The sequence below is a fragment of the Rhinatrema bivittatum genome, chromosome 5 (genome assembly GCF_901001135.1).
Source record: "Rhinatrema bivittatum chromosome 5, aRhiBiv1.1, whole genome shotgun sequence".
NCBI lineage: Eukaryota > Metazoa > Chordata > Amphibia > Gymnophiona > Rhinatrematidae > Rhinatrema > Rhinatrema bivittatum.
Window position 1 is genome coordinate 84,055,546 of NC_042619.1, and position 16,794 is coordinate 84,072,339.

At 40.2% G+C, this 16,794-nt stretch overlaps 1 protein-coding gene across 4 annotated transcripts in view; it reads right to left on the reverse strand.

Annotated features, from left to right (window-relative positions):
- Positions 1-211: 211 nt before the first annotated feature.
- Positions 212-16,794, reverse strand: part of MICU2 (mitochondrial calcium uptake 2) — a 537,628-nt gene continuing 521,045 nt past the window's right edge. For 2 of the 4 annotated variants that reach the window (XM_029602536.1, XM_029602534.1), the window contains exons 10-12: positions 11,333-11,441; positions 8,420-8,577; positions 212-1,124 (exon numbers count right to left, since the gene is read on the reverse strand). In XM_029602536.1, the coding sequence (XP_029458396.1) occupies positions 1,017-1,124; positions 8,420-8,577; positions 11,333-11,441 (375 nt within the window). In that variant the 3' untranslated portion in view covers positions 212-1,016. Of the gene's footprint in view, positions 1,125-8,419; positions 8,578-11,332; positions 11,442-16,794 lie in introns of those variants that run through there. The other 2 variants (XM_029602535.1, XM_029602537.1) reach the window with 2 other exon arrangements.

Sequence of the window (16,794 nt, forward strand, 5' to 3'; positions counted from 1 at the left end):
AAGCACGACATTGTGTCCGAACCGCTACTGATGTTGGTAGAAAATCTCAGGCGATTCCTCCAGCTCTGGGTCTCAGATCCTTTTTTGTTGATGTGAGTGTCTATGCATGTGCACTGAAACATGTGCATGCACAGATAGAAGACAGATGGACATACCCTCAGTAGTAGATGATCTCGCCTTTTTGAAATGCACCTAATATTAATTATAACAATAATGATGACTGGCCTAAGCCATTTTATTTTTCAAACAGTTTACAACAGGCAAAAAATTTCTAAACTTTACTCACAATACAGGATCATGAGACCTGTTTTGAAATGAAAAAACAACATAAGTCACGATGTGAAGAAAGAAACCATGAAATTACAAGCAATCTCAATTATAAAAGAAACATAAAAAAAAATATACATTTTCTGTATTTCCATCTTTCTGACATTGAGGAAGCAGAAGAAAAGAGAGGTTGGGATAGTATGAATTATGCAAGTTAAAGCTATTTTGTTACTTTTTAGAGATTATGTAAACACAAGAGTTTGGTTACTTCCAGTTAATAATGATACTTAAAACTTCTATCACCTTAAAAGTAGAATCAAGGGCATACAAATTATTGAAATTAAATAGGCAAGCAGTTCATAATGAAAGTAAACCATCACCCTGAATGTAGCCTTATCTTAATATTTCAACACATTGCAGAATTTGTTTGAAAATACATTCTGTAATCACCATATATTTGGCCTATTGCTTGTTTTTTTTAATTAAAAACTGTAGAACTATCTGGTAGAAAGATGGGCTTTACTGATACATGTAGTAATTAATTACAATGTAAAAATTAATTTGTTACATTCTTAGATTACATATAAAATGGATATAGGAGATTATAATGCCGTCACTATGCTTGCAAAGCATCTGTAAACATTTTCTTAAAAGCATGTAAACAAAAGGCACTCTTCAAAACCCAAATAAGTAGAGTCTAGCAATATCCCATGCAATCAGAAGAGGAGGTAATATTTTTCGGGGGACCTTCAGAAAGGACTTTTTCCAGTCTGTTTCCAGGCTTCTTTAGCACCTTTAATGGTTTCTCTCTTTACACATTTCCAGTATCCTTGAACCCCTTGTTGTTGTGCCACCTGCTAAAAAGAAATCAGTCTGAGAATGAACTATTTTATGCTTTCTTACATGCAAATATTGATGCAATTATTTTCTCCAGCTTTATGAAATTATTGATGTGCTCAATGTGACAACTCGAAGATCACTTGCATAATAATTTAAAATATATTCATTCATACAAACTGTCAGGCTGATACAGTAAAGCGCGGCCGCGGTTACCCTGCTTCTAACCCGCTTTGTACCCACAATTTGGCCGCGTAAGTCCTACCCGCGATTCACTATCCCTTTTAACCCATCCTTACCGCTTCTTGAAATCAACGGGTAACCCTTTCCGCCCGCGGCATGTATATGATATGTAAATGATCGGATTGGCTATTCCCTCCGATCCAGTAACATGCGCCCCGATTATCGCCTTTTTAACCTGCAGTTTTGCCGCGTGTTTAACCTGCTAATTTACCGCCTACCCTTACCCCTGCGTTAGTGTGGAGCGTCAGGCAAGCCCCAGCAGAGAGAGACGAAATTTCACGGGCAAACTTTCCTGTGAGGCTTCAGCAGCCCAGGGCGGATCGGGCGCTCCCCATGTGAGGCGGCTTCCAGCAGCCCCCACCGGCGAAGGTGCATGAGTGCATGCAAATGATTGCTTCACTGCCTGACCCCCTCACCCCCCCCGGGACAAGACCTTTAGAGGAGCCAGGATCGGGCAAACTTTCCCCCAGCCCCCGCTCACCTGCCCTGCCCACGTCCATGGGTGCCGGTCTCCCATGCGGGCGCACTGACAGCTCCGGAGCAGCCCCAGTCCTCTCTCTCCTCCTCCCGGGGGCAGCCGGCGGCGAGAGCGGCTTCAGCAGCCCGGGGCGGATTGGGCGCTCCCCATGCGAGGCGGCTTCCAGCAGCCACGCCGGCGAAGTTGCATGAGCGCACGCCGTGACCTCGGACGTCCAGCCGGGCGCTCAGGTCACGGCGTGCGCTCATGCACCTTCGCCGGCGTGGCTGCTGGAAGCCGCCTCGCATGGGGAGCGCCCGATCCGCCCCGGGCTGCTGAAGCTTCCTGGTACCTGTCATTTTAAATGTCATTTGAAATGAGCGATATGTGATCCGGACTGTGCGTGCGGCAAATGAGGGTGAGCCTGGCACTACCGCACTCTTTCTTCCGCGCCCTTACTGTATCGGCCTGTGTGTGTTGGAATAATTTTGTAGTTTTAACATCTGCAAACAAAAGTCATGAAATTCAGGACTCAGGCCTCCTATAGTAACCCATTTGCAGCATTATGACTTCTCAAAGGACATAAAAAAATTACATCACGTCTCCCTTGATGTAGGAAAGGCTTTCAACTACGTACAATGGCCTTTAAGTAAGGGAGATCTTGCATATTTCTGATTTTGGAGGTCAGTCTTTGTGAGTTAGTTTTTGTAAATTTAATTTTTAACATTTAAAAAAAAAAAAAAATCTCGACAATCTTGAATGACGCTATAAGATGCAAACACAACAACATAAAAAAGAAAGAAAAATACATACCCACATGTATAGTAGCCCTTAAAAAAAAAACAACAACAAAGTGGGTGGGGGGAATACATTCTGTAAAACCAATGAGGAACAGGCACATAGAGGAAAACTTAGAAAGCAAATTAACATAAGCTAGCACTCACTACCAGAACTGCCTATGTCTCCCAATCTTTTAGCATCTAGGAAAAAACAAAGTTGCGTGGGTTCAAAAAAAGTATTCAAAACACTTGCGGTTTAACTACACATTTACAAGGATAACGAATTATGAAATACACCCCCAGAACTATAACCTCCTGCCTCATTTCCAAGAATTTCTGCTTGGAATCTTGAGTCTTTTTGCAAAAAAACTGGCAACACCTAAATCTTCCCACCAAGAAATGACGACCCACGATTAGAGAAATAAAAGCACATAACAGAGTCTTTCACTTGATTAAATACAATTGTCACCAACAAAGTTGCTCTAATGATCTCTTTCTCTCCAGATACCTTCAAGAGAGAGATGAAATCCAAACTATCCAGAGATAACTCCCCTTCAGCCTGTCTCTTCCTTTCTCCTTCCACTAGGTAGCTAACAAATCCTGCAGCGTGGAGGAATGGCATTTTCTGGAATTTTTAAATTTTCAAGCAAATATTTCTTGAATAGGTGGAAACACTGCACTATGTTAGGAAAATTAATTAGCCTCAAATTGAGATGTCTTGCGAAATTCTGTAAATTTTCCAACTTCTTATTAAGTAACAATTTTATCTTGAATCAAAGCAGATTGAAATGTTGACAACTGTTTAATTTGAGCTGAAATTTTCTCCACCTCCCGGGCTTGCTCAGTTGCTCTGAACTTCAGAGTCTTAATCTGCATGTCACTTTGTGAAGATAATACTACTAACGAAGAAATAGCAATATGAAGAGAAGTGAGAACAGAACAGAGGGATGGTAACTTTTAAACTGGCGTGTGTGCGCACATTTGAATGCATATATCAGCCTGCACCCAGGGATATGGCCATTTTATAACATATGCACGCATGTTATAAAATAGCCTGGCCGTGCGCATGTGCACGACAAATTTTAGGTTGGCACGTGCATGTGCCGCTTCTACCACATAAATCAGGGGATTATAAAAGGGGTATGTGCCAATGCCATTCTCAGTTTTACCACTTCATCCCCAGTTCACCCAGATAAGAGACAGGTCCTCCAACCCCCCTGGTTTGATAGCCTTCACTCCTCCCAGTTAGCCGTGACCCCTAAAATCCCTGCAGTTCTGCCAAGTTTTCTTTAAAAATTTTTCTTCTATTTAAATTTTATTAAACAATTTCAGCACATGGCACAAATAATAAAACAACAATCCTAATAAAGAGAGGGAAACCCTATGCATGTACAGGTTATTTTCCTAATAAACCGCACTTACCCACCCTCTCCAACCTAACCCCCACAAAACCCTCAACCCTCCTAGAGACATCATTCAAAGGCATGTTGGAACACCAGAATCTAAAGCAAATCTCACAAATGCCATTTAGCAATGCAGTGTAAAGAAAATAAACACCATGTACACCTAATAATATAGGAAAAAGGGAAAACTGTGAGTACCAAAGTCACATGAAAAATTATAGTTGATCAATAAAAATGAGAGAGATGATTCATCTACTTACTATCTCTCTATGAACTCTTAACCAGTCAATGTAAGGCTTACAGAACTTCCCAAATCTGGTCAAAGAACCAGACCTAATCGCAGTTAATTTTCCCATAATGAACACCTTATAAAGTCTTTAAAAAGGGCTCCAGGGGCGATCCGGGAAACTACAGACCGGTTAGCCTGTCTTCAGTGCCAGGAAAAATAGTGGAAAGTGTTCTAAACATCAAAATCACAGAACATATAGAAAGACATGTTTTAATGGAACAAAGTCAGCATGGCTTTACCCAAGGCAAGTCTTGCCTCACAAATCTGCTTCACTTTTCTGAAGGAGTTAACAAGCATCTGGATAAAGGTGAACCGGTAGATGTAGTGTACTTGGATTTTCAGAAGGCATTTGACAAAGTTCCTCATGAGAGGCTTCTAGGAAAAGTAAAAAGTCATGGGATAGGTGGCGATGTCCTTTCGTGGATTGCAAACTGGCTAAAAGATAGGAAACAGAGAGTAAGATTAAATGGACAATTTTCTCAGTGGAAGGGAGTGGGCAGTGGAGTGCCTCAGGGATTGGTATTGGGACCCTTACTTTTCAATATATTTATAAATGATCTGGAAAGAAATACGACGAGTGAGATAATCACATTTGTAGATGATACAAAATTGTTCAGAGTAGTTAAATCACAAGCAGATTGTGATAAATTGCAGGAAGACCTTGTGAGACTGGAAAATTGGGCATCAAAATGGCAGATGAAATTTAATGTGGATAAGTGCAAGGTGATGCATATAGGGAAAAATAACCCATGCTATAGTTACACAATGATAGGTTTCCATATTAGGTGCTACAACCCAAGAAAGAGATCTAGGCGTCATAGTGGATAACACATTGCAATCGTCGGTTCAGTGTGCTGCGGCAGTCAAAAAAGCAAACCAGAATGTTGGGAATTATTAGAAAGGGAATGGTGAATAAACGGAAAAATGTCATAATACCTCTGTATTGCTCATGGTGAGACCTCACCTTGAATACTGTGTACAATTTTGGTCGCCGCATCTCAAAAAAGATATAATTGCGATGGAGAAGGTACAGAGAAGGGCTACCAAATGATAAGGGGAATGGAACAGCTCCCCTATGAGGAAAGACTAAAGAGGTTAGACTTTTCAGCTTGGAGAAGAGACGGCTGAGGGGGGAAATGATAGAGGTGTTTTTAAAATCATGAGAGGGTCTAGAACGGGTAGATGTGAATCGGTTTATTTACTCTTCGGATAATAGAAAGACTAGGGGGCACTCCATGAAGTTAGCATGTGGCACATTTAAAACTAATCGGAGAAAGTTCTTTTTACTCAACGCACAATTAAACTCTGGAATTTGTGCCAGAGGATGTGGTTAGTGCAGTTAGTATAGCTGTGTTTAAAAAAGGATTGGATAAGTTCTTGGAGGAGAAGTCCATTACCTGCTATTAAGTTCACTTAGAGAATAGCCACTGCCATTAGCAATGGTAACAATGGAACAGACTTAGTTTTTTCGGTAATTGCCAGGTTCTTATGGCCTGGATTGGCCACTGTTGGAAACAGGATGCTGGGCTTGATGGACCCTTGGTCTGACCCAGTATGGCATTTTCTTATGTTCTAACTGTGGCGTTCATAATCTCTCCCACTTAATCTGTGCTCTCTCCCAACCCCAAAGTCCCCACTTTCCCACACAATTCCAACCCAATCTTACACATCTCTGACTCTCCCCTCCCTCCCAAATCTGCCTCTTTCCCCTCAAACTCTCAATCTGAGAGACACTGCTCTCTCCCTTCCCTCTCTACCCACTCACAAATCTGGGAGCCCCCTCCTTTCAAGTTCTCACGTCTTCCCTGCTCCTTTGAATCTGGGCAATATCTTAGTCCATGATCTCACCTCCTTGCCCAATCTGAGAATCCCTACTCTTCCCAAATTTGGGAGTCCCTATTCTCTTCTTCCCACCCGCACCTTTCCATCATCCCCAGTTCGGCCCGTAGCTTTAATCTTTTTCCTATAGCTAACCTTTTTTTTTTTTTTTTTAATCCCCCTCACCTCTCTTCTCTCTCCCACATGCTTGTAACCTGATTGCTCCTGCTTCACAGGTAGCAAAGATACGATTCAATGACAAACTGGTTGAACCACACAGCACTTTATCTATAGAGTCCCATATGGTTCAAAAATGTAATCATTGAACCATGCGGGCTGCGAACATGAAGGAAGAGGAAAGGTGCTGGAACAGTAGAAACAGGAGAGATCAGGTTATAAGTGCCAGATGATGTGAATCGGTTATTTACTCTTTCGGATAGTAGAAAGACTAGGGGGCATTCCATGAAGTAGCATGGGGCACATTTAAAACTAATCAGAGAAAGTTCTTTTTTACTCAACGCACAATTAAACTCTGGAATTTGTTGCCAGAGGATGTGGTTAATGCAGTTAGTATAGCTGTGCTCAAAAAGGATTGGATAAGTTCTTGGAGAAGAAGTCCATTACCTGCTATTAAGTTCACTTAGAGAATAGCCACTGCTATTACTAGCAACAGTAGCATGGAATAGACTAGTTTTTGGGTACTTGCAGGTTCTTATGGCCTGGATTGGCCACTGTTGGAAACAGGATGCTGGGCTTGATGGACCCTTGGTCTGACCCAGTATGGCATTTTCTTATGTTCTTATGAGGAGTGGGGAAGGGAGGTGAGGGGGAATAAAAAATAGCCACAGGCAAAAACCGGGAGACAGCTAAAGACTCGGGGCCCTGATGAAGAGACTCTGAGTACAGGCACCATGTGCCCATGGTTAACATCAGCCCTCTGCAAGATAATACAACAGAGATGCTCAAAAGTGACGCCAATGTTTAAACACATGTCTAGATGAAAGTAGTGAGTAGAATGGTCAGCAGTACTAGAAGCAAAATAAGGTCTGAAATACTTACGCATGAAGTATTTATGTATGATACATTTTTTTAAATGTTCTTTGAAAGTTTTTATGTATAGTGAATGTTGATTGAAATTGTGTTAAATGCTTTGATCGTGCAAATGGAATTGCGGTATATCAAGTAAATAAAATTAATAGTAAATATTTTTTTAATCCTTGTCAATTGTATACAGTATGAATCAAAAAATATTGTATTTGCTAATTCTTCTGTGCATAAATTACAAAGCAATCATTTTGTTCAAGGCAGGATGCAGGGCTGGGTGTTCAGTGAGAATCTGGAGATCAAGGTAGGACGGTTTTTGCTATGCTAAGAGAGACCCCCTGACATGGGAATCCAGGTAAGCCACTGGGAGAGCTTTTAGTGCACATTTTTCATCACCATGGGAAGCACAACCAGATTGCTGAAGAAAAGAATACCTACCCAGAATGAAACAACCTAACTGTACAAAGAAATCATCTGCATCTGCACACTTATTTACAATGGACTTTAATTCGCCTTTATCTATTCAGTAAATTATTATTTAACACCCAGTGTCTGGTCCTGCCTGTTTGTTACAGCAACTCTCTCCAGGAGTTGCCACAGCTACCAACGTACACAAGGGATAAATAACACCACTGTCTGAGCCATAGACTAGAGTCTCCCTCCACAAATAAAATCCCCTTCTAGGACAGAGAGCTCAGGATTGGGAGGAGTGCTAGCCAGTGCAGTCCCTGAAGAGAAATAAATTAGTTTGTGTGCCCTGGGACTTAAAACACCCCTAACTAAGGGTTATACAAGGTTTGGACATAATGAAAACATTTAAAAGCTCAAGTTCATCTGAACTCAAAAAGCAAGGACTCTGGAAAAATACATGCAAGATGATCTATGAAAATTAGATTTTGATTGAAATTTTATCTTTAATTTATTTAACACTTTTAACCAAAGTATAAGCAATACAGGAAAACGAAGCAAGATACATTTTTACACAGCTGTAACAAAAGAATCAGAACTGGGCACGTGATATTTTTCCACCAAGTTGCCTATGCACATTTCTACTGATTTTCTTCATTTTCATAGAAAAACAAAAACCTCCAAGGAAATTAAGTTGATAAATTATGTTGATGTATAATTATGATCAAAGCTAGAACATCTTAGTGCCAATCCCAGACCCATTATTGCTATTGGTGGCAACCTAGTCAACGTCATTATATCCTAATTTCTAATTTAAACTGAATAACTGTAAGATAATATGTAGCAGATTCCAGGTAAAACTAGCATCTGTTACCTTTAAACCACGATGAAGCCTGTTTTTCAAAACTCCAAGAAATTCTCCGTGACTTAGGCAGTTGTCCCCATCTAAATCAAAGATCTTGAAGGACCGTGTCCAATACATTATTTGAAATTCCTGTCCTGTAGCCACTTTCACAGCTCTCTTGAACTCAGCTAAAAAAAAAAAAAAAGAGATGCCTCAAGTTGCATTACATACTATATAGACCTTTGTAATGTCAGTCATGAAAGTATAGCACTGTGTCAGTTGATATAAAATTACAATCCATCAATCTGTGGCTTGCCATGAGAAGTTAAATAGATTATAGAAAATTACTGCTAAATGCACAGTTTAGTACAGATTTTTGGAGAGATAGTAAAATGTTTCCTCATCAAACTGGCAAATTTATTGTGATTAGGAAATGCGTAATACTGATCATTGCAAATTTTTTTGGTTTTTTTTGACAGAAGAACTAAAGTTTGGTCAGTCTGGAAACTGGTACAACCCAGCATGGAAAATTTCATAACAAAGCCTTGTATTTATTTAGTATTATTAAACCTTCCCTATCTTTCTCTAGAATTCTATGTCTTTTTGATTAGCTCAAGAAAGTATCCAGTGCACATAAAGAGACATTTCTCAATATCAAATATGTATATTTGTTCCATACTGGCACACTCATCATTAAAGTTTATTGTGTCCATTTAGGAAACTTTCTACTATTTTTATTTCTAATATAAAATTCAGTTATTATATGGAATCTGCTTTGCTAGCATTATAAGTAGGGCTTCTATTCTTAGCTGTTTATAAATTGAAAATTTAAGAGTTTATTTTCTAGCTAATTAAGGGTTCTTTGAGAATACAAAAAAAATAAGGCCTCAATATTCAAAATGATCCCTTTATGTAAGTTAGCCAGATAAGAGTTATCTGGCTAACTTGCATGGAATATTCAGCAGAACTGCTATGCTGCTAAATATTCATGTACAAATCGCTGCTTAGCAGGATAATTATATCCAGCTAAACTAGATCTGCTCTATGGGAGGTCTAACCTATCCAGTTAACTTAACCAGATAAATCTGAATATTGGCAATTATTCGGTTAACTTAACTGGATAAGTAGCCCCACCCTGATCCATCAATTGCCCACTCCCAAAAATATCCGGCTATCTAGTTACCCAGCTAAGGAGCAACATTAAACATAGCCAGATATTCAGCAGCTGCCTCTTAGCTGGATAAGTTGCTCCATATCCGGCTAAGTAGCGTTAAATATCGCTTCCCCATTTTTTTGGCGCAGGTACTAATGCTGAGCACCTTTTAAACAAACTGAGCACCCTAGGTACGGGCTCTAAAGTGATTGATTGAGTTTGAAAGGGTAGTGGTAAATACAGTTTATGCTCAAAAGGGATTATCAGTGTTATGCCACAGGGACTGGTCCTCAGTTCAGTTCTGTTTAACCTTTTTGGAAGTGATATTGCAGAAGGGCTAATGGGTAACTTTTGCCTTTATTGCAGATGATACCAAAATCTGCAACAGGATAGACACTCTGTAAGGTGTAGAAAACATGAAGAGAGGATCTAGTGAAGTTTGAGAAATAGTCTAGAGCTTGTAAGCTAAGATTCAATGCTAAAAAAAATGTAAGGTCATACATTCGGATTGTAAAACATAGAAACATGATGGCAGAAAAAGACCGTATGGCCCATCTAGTCTGGCCATCTGCCTTATTATTTTAGCTTTATAATTCCCCATCACTTCTTTAGAGATCTCCTGTATTTATCCCATGCTTTCTTGAATTCAGATACTGTTTTGTCTCTACCATCTCCACTGGGAGGCTGTCAAGAAATATTCCTAAAATTACTCCTGAATCTCACCCCTTTTAGCCACATCCTATGAACCCTCGTTACAGAGCCTCCTTTCCATTGAAAGAGGCTCGTCTCCTGTTCATGGAAAATTTGAGATTTAAATGTCTTTATCATATTTCCCTTATCTCACCTTTCCTCTAGACTTGTACATGTTTAGATCTTTAAGTCTATCCCGATATGCTTTAGAACAAAGACCTGACCATTTAACCACTCTCTGGGCCAACTCCATCCTGTTTATATCCTTTTGAAGGTGCAGTGTCCAGAATTATACATAAATTTCCAAATGAGGTCTCACCAGGGACTTATACAGGGGCAATATCACCTCCTTTTTACTGCTGATCATTCCTCTCCCTATGCAGTCAAGCACATTTCTGGCTTTTCTGTCACTTTATCCACCAATTTGGCCACCTTAAAATCATCAGATACAATCACCCACAGATTCCACTCTTCCTTTATGCTTCCTGCTTTGTGTTTTTGATTCTATTCATAAACCCAGTTCCAATCTCACTGCTATAAGGATTTACTGGCTTCCAGTCTTTGATCACGATAACTCAAAATGCCATAAATTAGGGAAACAATTACACAATCTCCGATTGCTTCAAAGACTATGTCAGTTTTCCCTGATTTATGAAGCTGTTATCCAATGAACCTCACCCTCAGGCAAATACTTGCATTAGAAGTGGAGTTTCTGATCACAGATTGTAAATATTTTGCTCAGCTTTCTTAAGTAGATAATCTAATTTATAGAAACTATGATTTATCATGTTAATCAAGCAGTATGTAAGGTAGCATAGGATTCATTCTTTATATCGATTTGTAGCCCACTTGCTCATAAAGTAATGCTTTATGTGGATAACAATAGTCAGAGGCACATACTGTATATAATCAGAATATATAAGCAAAATCATAGTAAAACCTATACAAATAAAACAATAGAAATATAAGAATCACTCAAAGCCTAATAATCAGCAAAAAACAATTTTTTTTTTTACAGACAACCCTTTCTCTCTGTAGGAAATCTTCTGGATTCACATAATCTGAACCCATCAGCTGTATGATGCAAGATGAGTACCCACCCAATTTGACAGCTCGATTGGCCACAGTAAACATTTTCATTGTGATAGAAAAATCCTCAAGGTTGTTCATGAAGTGGTAAAAATTCTTGAATTCTTCCAAGCTGATACTCTTAGAATTTAAAATATTTTAGTAGGTTATTAGAGAAATCATGGACAACAAACAGACAAGTGATTTAACATTCACTAAACCAGGTATGATAATGATTAGAGCTATACAAGTCTCAGCTGTTTTGAAACACAGTGGAGTGAATTTTCAAAGGAGTTACGTACATAAAAGTAGAATATATTGTAGCAATTTTCAAAAACCCATTTACTCAAGTAAAGTTCATGTATATGTGTAAAAAGTTAATGTGTGTAAAACCTTTTGAAAATTCAGTGAAATTTCAAAGATGTTATGTATGTAAAAGCAGAAATTTTCGAAAGTCTATTTATGTGCATAAATCCTTTTGAAAATTACCTCCAGTATTTCTGATTTTGTCATGAATTTCATTATTTTGAATTTTCAACAGTAACAGCAAAGTTGCTCACCTGTAACAGGTGTTATCTTTTGACAATAGGAAAATCAACCACAAAGGTGAATGATATCATCCGATGGCACAGAGATGGAAAAGCTCTCTCAGAGCTCAGCAATACCTAGAAGGCTTTTCCAAGCAATTTCTGCCATTCCTGTTCAGTGTTTTAGCAATCGACCTTCAAATCTAAGGTGAGAAGGGTGAGATTATGTGACTGATTTGTCCTGCTGTCTACGCAGAACACCTGTTACGGGTAAGCAACTTTGCTTCTGTGTGGACAAGCAAGACAGAAGATCAGCCAAACTAGTGGAAACTCCAAGCTAAGGGTTACATGAAATTGCATATTATGCTCTTATGCTGCTAGGTGTTTATGCAACCCGCAATTATGCCAGAGGCTGGAGGGAAGAGTTGATGGATACAGTGAAATCAACTCTTTAGTGTCATGCTTCAGAGAGGTGAGTCCTTGGGCCACTGCCAGATTGGTACAGTCTGGTTCATGTAAGCATGGACCAGGCTTTGATAAGCAGCAGTGAGGTGTTGCAAGCTGTGGCCTGGGTGGACGGAGACTAGACACTGTCAGGAAGCAGGCCATCGCCAACCTTCCATTTATCGCTAAACTCATGGACAAACTTGTCAACACCCAACTCTCAGACTACCTTGACGATCACAAGATACTCTTCCCCGCTCAGTTTGGATTCCGTAAATTGCTAAACACCGAATCCCTCCTAATTTCTCTTACGGATAGCATCCTTATGAGCTTAGACAAAGGACAACCATTCCTATTGGCACTGCTTGATATCTCCGCTGCTTTTGACACCGTGAATCACTCCATTCTCATCAACTGCCTTTCAGACATTGGCATCTCAGGAACGGCCCTCAGTTGGTTCAAGTCCTTCCTCAGTAATAGAAATTACAAGGTTAGAATAAACAACACAGAATCCCACCCTGTCAGCTCAACACTTGGAGTCCCTCAAGGATCATCCCTCTCCCCTACTCTCTTTAACATTTATCTCCTACCCCTCTGCCAACTCCTCACTAATCTAAAGTTAACTCACTTCATTTATGCCGATGACGTGCAGATTCTCATTCCTATTACAGAATCTATCTCCAAAACCCTCACTTTCTAGAACAGCTGCCTGCACTCCATCAACCTCCCCCACTCCAGTCTCAACCTAGTCCTCAACACGGCCAAAACTGAGCTCCTTTTCATCTCGCTGGATGACAATAACCTTTCGTTCAACAACCTCCCCACAACCTCTACGACCTCAACGGCCCAAGTGAGAGATCTTGGCATTATATTGGACAACCGACTGAACTTAAAAAAATTTGTCAACAATACAACAAAAGAATGCTTCTATAAATTACAAATTCTAAAAAAGCTTAGACCCCTCCTCCACTTACACAATTTCTGCACGGTTCTCCAAGCCACCCTATTCTCAAAACTCGACTATTGCAATTCCCTTATCCTAGGCCTCCCCGCAACCACCACTAGACCTCTACAGATGCTCCAAAATGCCGCCGCAAGGATCCTAACCAATTCTAACCGAGGAGACCACGTCACGTCCATTAACTTCAGAATCCTTCACAAAGCCCTCATCATTATACACAAGACCATCCATAATCAGTCCTCACTTGAACTAAATATCCCACTTCGTCTATACACCTCCAGCAGACTGGTTAGCACAGCGTACAAAGATACCTTTCACGCTCCCCCCACCAAGTTCTCTCTCCATGCCTCCATAAGGAAACATGCCTTCTCCACAGCTGGACCTTCTCAATGGAATGCATTACCCCCAGATCTACGCCAAGAACAATGCCCGCTGACTTTTAAGAAAAAACTCAAGACTTGGCTTTTCAAACAAGCATTTCCTTAAAAGGCTCAGGATTCTCACTGACTCTCGATGCTGCTGGGTCTTTAGCACCATGTTATAATCATTAATACCATCCCTTTGTGCCTCCTTTCTACCTCCTTTCCTTCCTCCCTGACAACCCTCTCTGTCAATCCTCACTCAAGTATATCTTCTTTTCCATGGTAACACTAGCTGTGTATCCCTCCCCCCCATCTCCTTCTTCCCTACCCCGGGTACCCCCAGTACCCTAACCCTGGTACCCCCAACCCAGGTACCCCAGATCTGGTTCCTTCTCCCAGTCTCTCTTCCCTGCTTAAGGCAAAAGTTAACTTGTTTTATCCTTTGTTTCTATAAATCTCGCTCATGTTTTAGCCATGTTATTCACATGTTATTTTCCTGTTCAAGGAATCTCACCCTGGTCATTACCCATTTTATTGGCCATGTTATTACCCCATGTTCGATGTACCCCTTTGTTCTATGTAATCCACCCATGTGATACGACTTGTCATGAACGTCGGTATAGAAAAAAGAATTAAATAAATAAAATAAATAGGTGTACTGGTGTTTAGGGCCTGATGTAATATTTGCTGTATGGCTTTTCATAGGTTGAGTGCTGGCAATTATGATATGGAAGATTTACTATATTGGAATTGTAGTTCAGTTTATTCCTGGCTTTCTGTGGGCCAAGTCCACGCCCAGTGCACTTTACCATAGGCCTAATACCATATGGGATCCAGTAAACCGCCTTGATTACTATGAAAAAGGTAGTTTATTAAGTCTATTAAACTAATATTGAAAGTGTGTTTTTTAGCAGTGTTTGCCTATATAATATTATGTTGTTGTAAGTGATATATTTACTTCAGAAGATTGTAGTTTGAATGTCTATTTTGTATATGCATTCTGCCTTTTTAGGTTGGGGAAGTTAATAAATTTTAAAATGGAAAAGAATGCATAAGTTTTAATTATGTGGGAAGTGGTGGAAAGAAGGAATCAAAGGCTGTAAGATTTGTCTAGGGCATCTTATACCCTTGTATCAGTCCTAAGAGAGAGTGTGTCACGCACACAGACTCCCACCAATCACCGACTTCTCAGACCCCCAGGGGGCAGATCCTGGAGAAGTGTGGGAGGCAGGCAACAGGGAAAAGAGGAGTCTTATTTCTAGACCCAGGGGGTGGGGCGGCCAAAGGCTGCCCCGCCCCATTAAACATTTCTCCAGCACCCCTAATGCACATGCTGAAGACTGAGAACAAAAAAATAACATGCCCAAAAACTGAGTGGTTAAAGCAGTGGGCTGCAGACAAGGGAAGCCAATGTTCAAAATCTTATTGCCATTCCTTGTGACCTTCACCCTCCATTGCCTTCCCCTTCCCCTTGCCCTTGGTGATTTCACCTGCACTGGGCCATTGGGGGTGGGGGGGAGGGCATTTCATCCTTCGCCTCAGGCAACAGATTGCCTTGAGCCTCCCTGCTATTTTGGAACTTAACATATCTGATTGGAACATGTTTTTGCTGTAGAATCCAACAAGGTAGTATCCTTGCCTGGAGGAGTATTAGAATGAGTTTTTGATCCTTTTATCTTTAATTAAAACTGATTCTACAACCACTGATTGGTGTGGCAGCTGGACTTTCAGATGACCTGGGCAAGACTGAATTTTATATTTGATCTCTAGTTTTCATGACATTGGTAGCACTGACAAAGATGTTTGCTACATCCTTGTCTGAAGCTCTTGTTGTAGTCTATATATTGGTATGGTTATAACTTGTTTTGGAGGATGAATACATTTTAATAAGCTTTCTTTTGGAACAAGGGGAAGGATTCTCCTTGACCATCTTTTGGACAAAAGAAGGATAAGCTACATCCTCAGAAGATGTACTCCAAGGAAATTGAGGAGAGGAATCTGAGGGGAGACCAGTAGGGTCTTCATCCTCTGTATGTAATAATGGGGAAACATAACATTCAGATTCTTCCTGTGGATCAGAGAGTACGATAGCTGGTCCCTCCAATGTTGTCCTTTTCCAGGAAGAGAATTAATCATGGGATTTAAAATATATTATTGTCTTATCTAGGCTGATAAGGAGGGATTGTAGACTGACTTTCTATCTTAGGTGTTATTAATTCCAAAATGGAAGATATCTGTTCCAGTAATGGAGGAGGTGGCATGTCAGTAAAATAATTGTTTTCACACAGTCTTCTGACCATGGGAGGATGATAGTTAGCTGCATAAAGGACAATGGAAGCACTGTCTAATTCAGGCACTGGAATTATATTGGGAAGCTTTGGTCCGATTTTAATGTTTCTGTGCCAAAACTGGAGTCTCTGTGCCAAGAAAGCATTTGTGCAGAAGATGGCACAAATAACTTTTTGGCACAGAAGACAGATTCCACTGAAAGAAACCGCCTCTGCTCTGAGGAAGCACCTGATGGCTTGGAGCACATTGTTTTGGTGCCAAGGTTGCTAGACTTACTGTCACTATCCTTAGAAAGTGAATACGACCTATGCTGGGATGTCTTTGAATCATTGGGTACAATCATGAGAGGTTTTCACCTTTTCAGATTTAGGTGATGGCCTCTGCGCTGAATAATTCTTTACATTAACTGCCTGGAGAGAGCTCAGAAACTCTTTCAAGGTGTGGCTTCTAGACTCTCTGGCCTTTGCGACATGCAAGCACAGGCAGAACCATTTGGCCCATCAAGGGAAGGCCTAAAGAAGCAGACATTTGTCATGCTGATCTATGTAGTCATTTTGAAATAGCAACAGAGACATTTCTTGACCCTGGATTTTGTCTGCCATTTTGAAGAGAAGAGATGACAAACTGAACTCAATATTGAAGAAAAAATAATGTTCCTTTTTTTTTTTTTTTTTATGAGGTGTCACAAAAAATAAAAAAATTAAATAGAGAAAACAAAAATTAAATAAAGAAAGTAAAGTCTGTCAAGGAAAAAAAATGAGTGGCTTAGAGAAAGAACCAGAAAGCATCCTTTGTGCTAGAAGAAGAAAAAAAGACTGAAGAGACTTATGTGGTGGCAGCTGCACAGGAATGGCTGTGCAAGCTCAGATAAACCTTCTGGGGGTTTTTTGAGCTCTGAAAGAGGTTTTTTA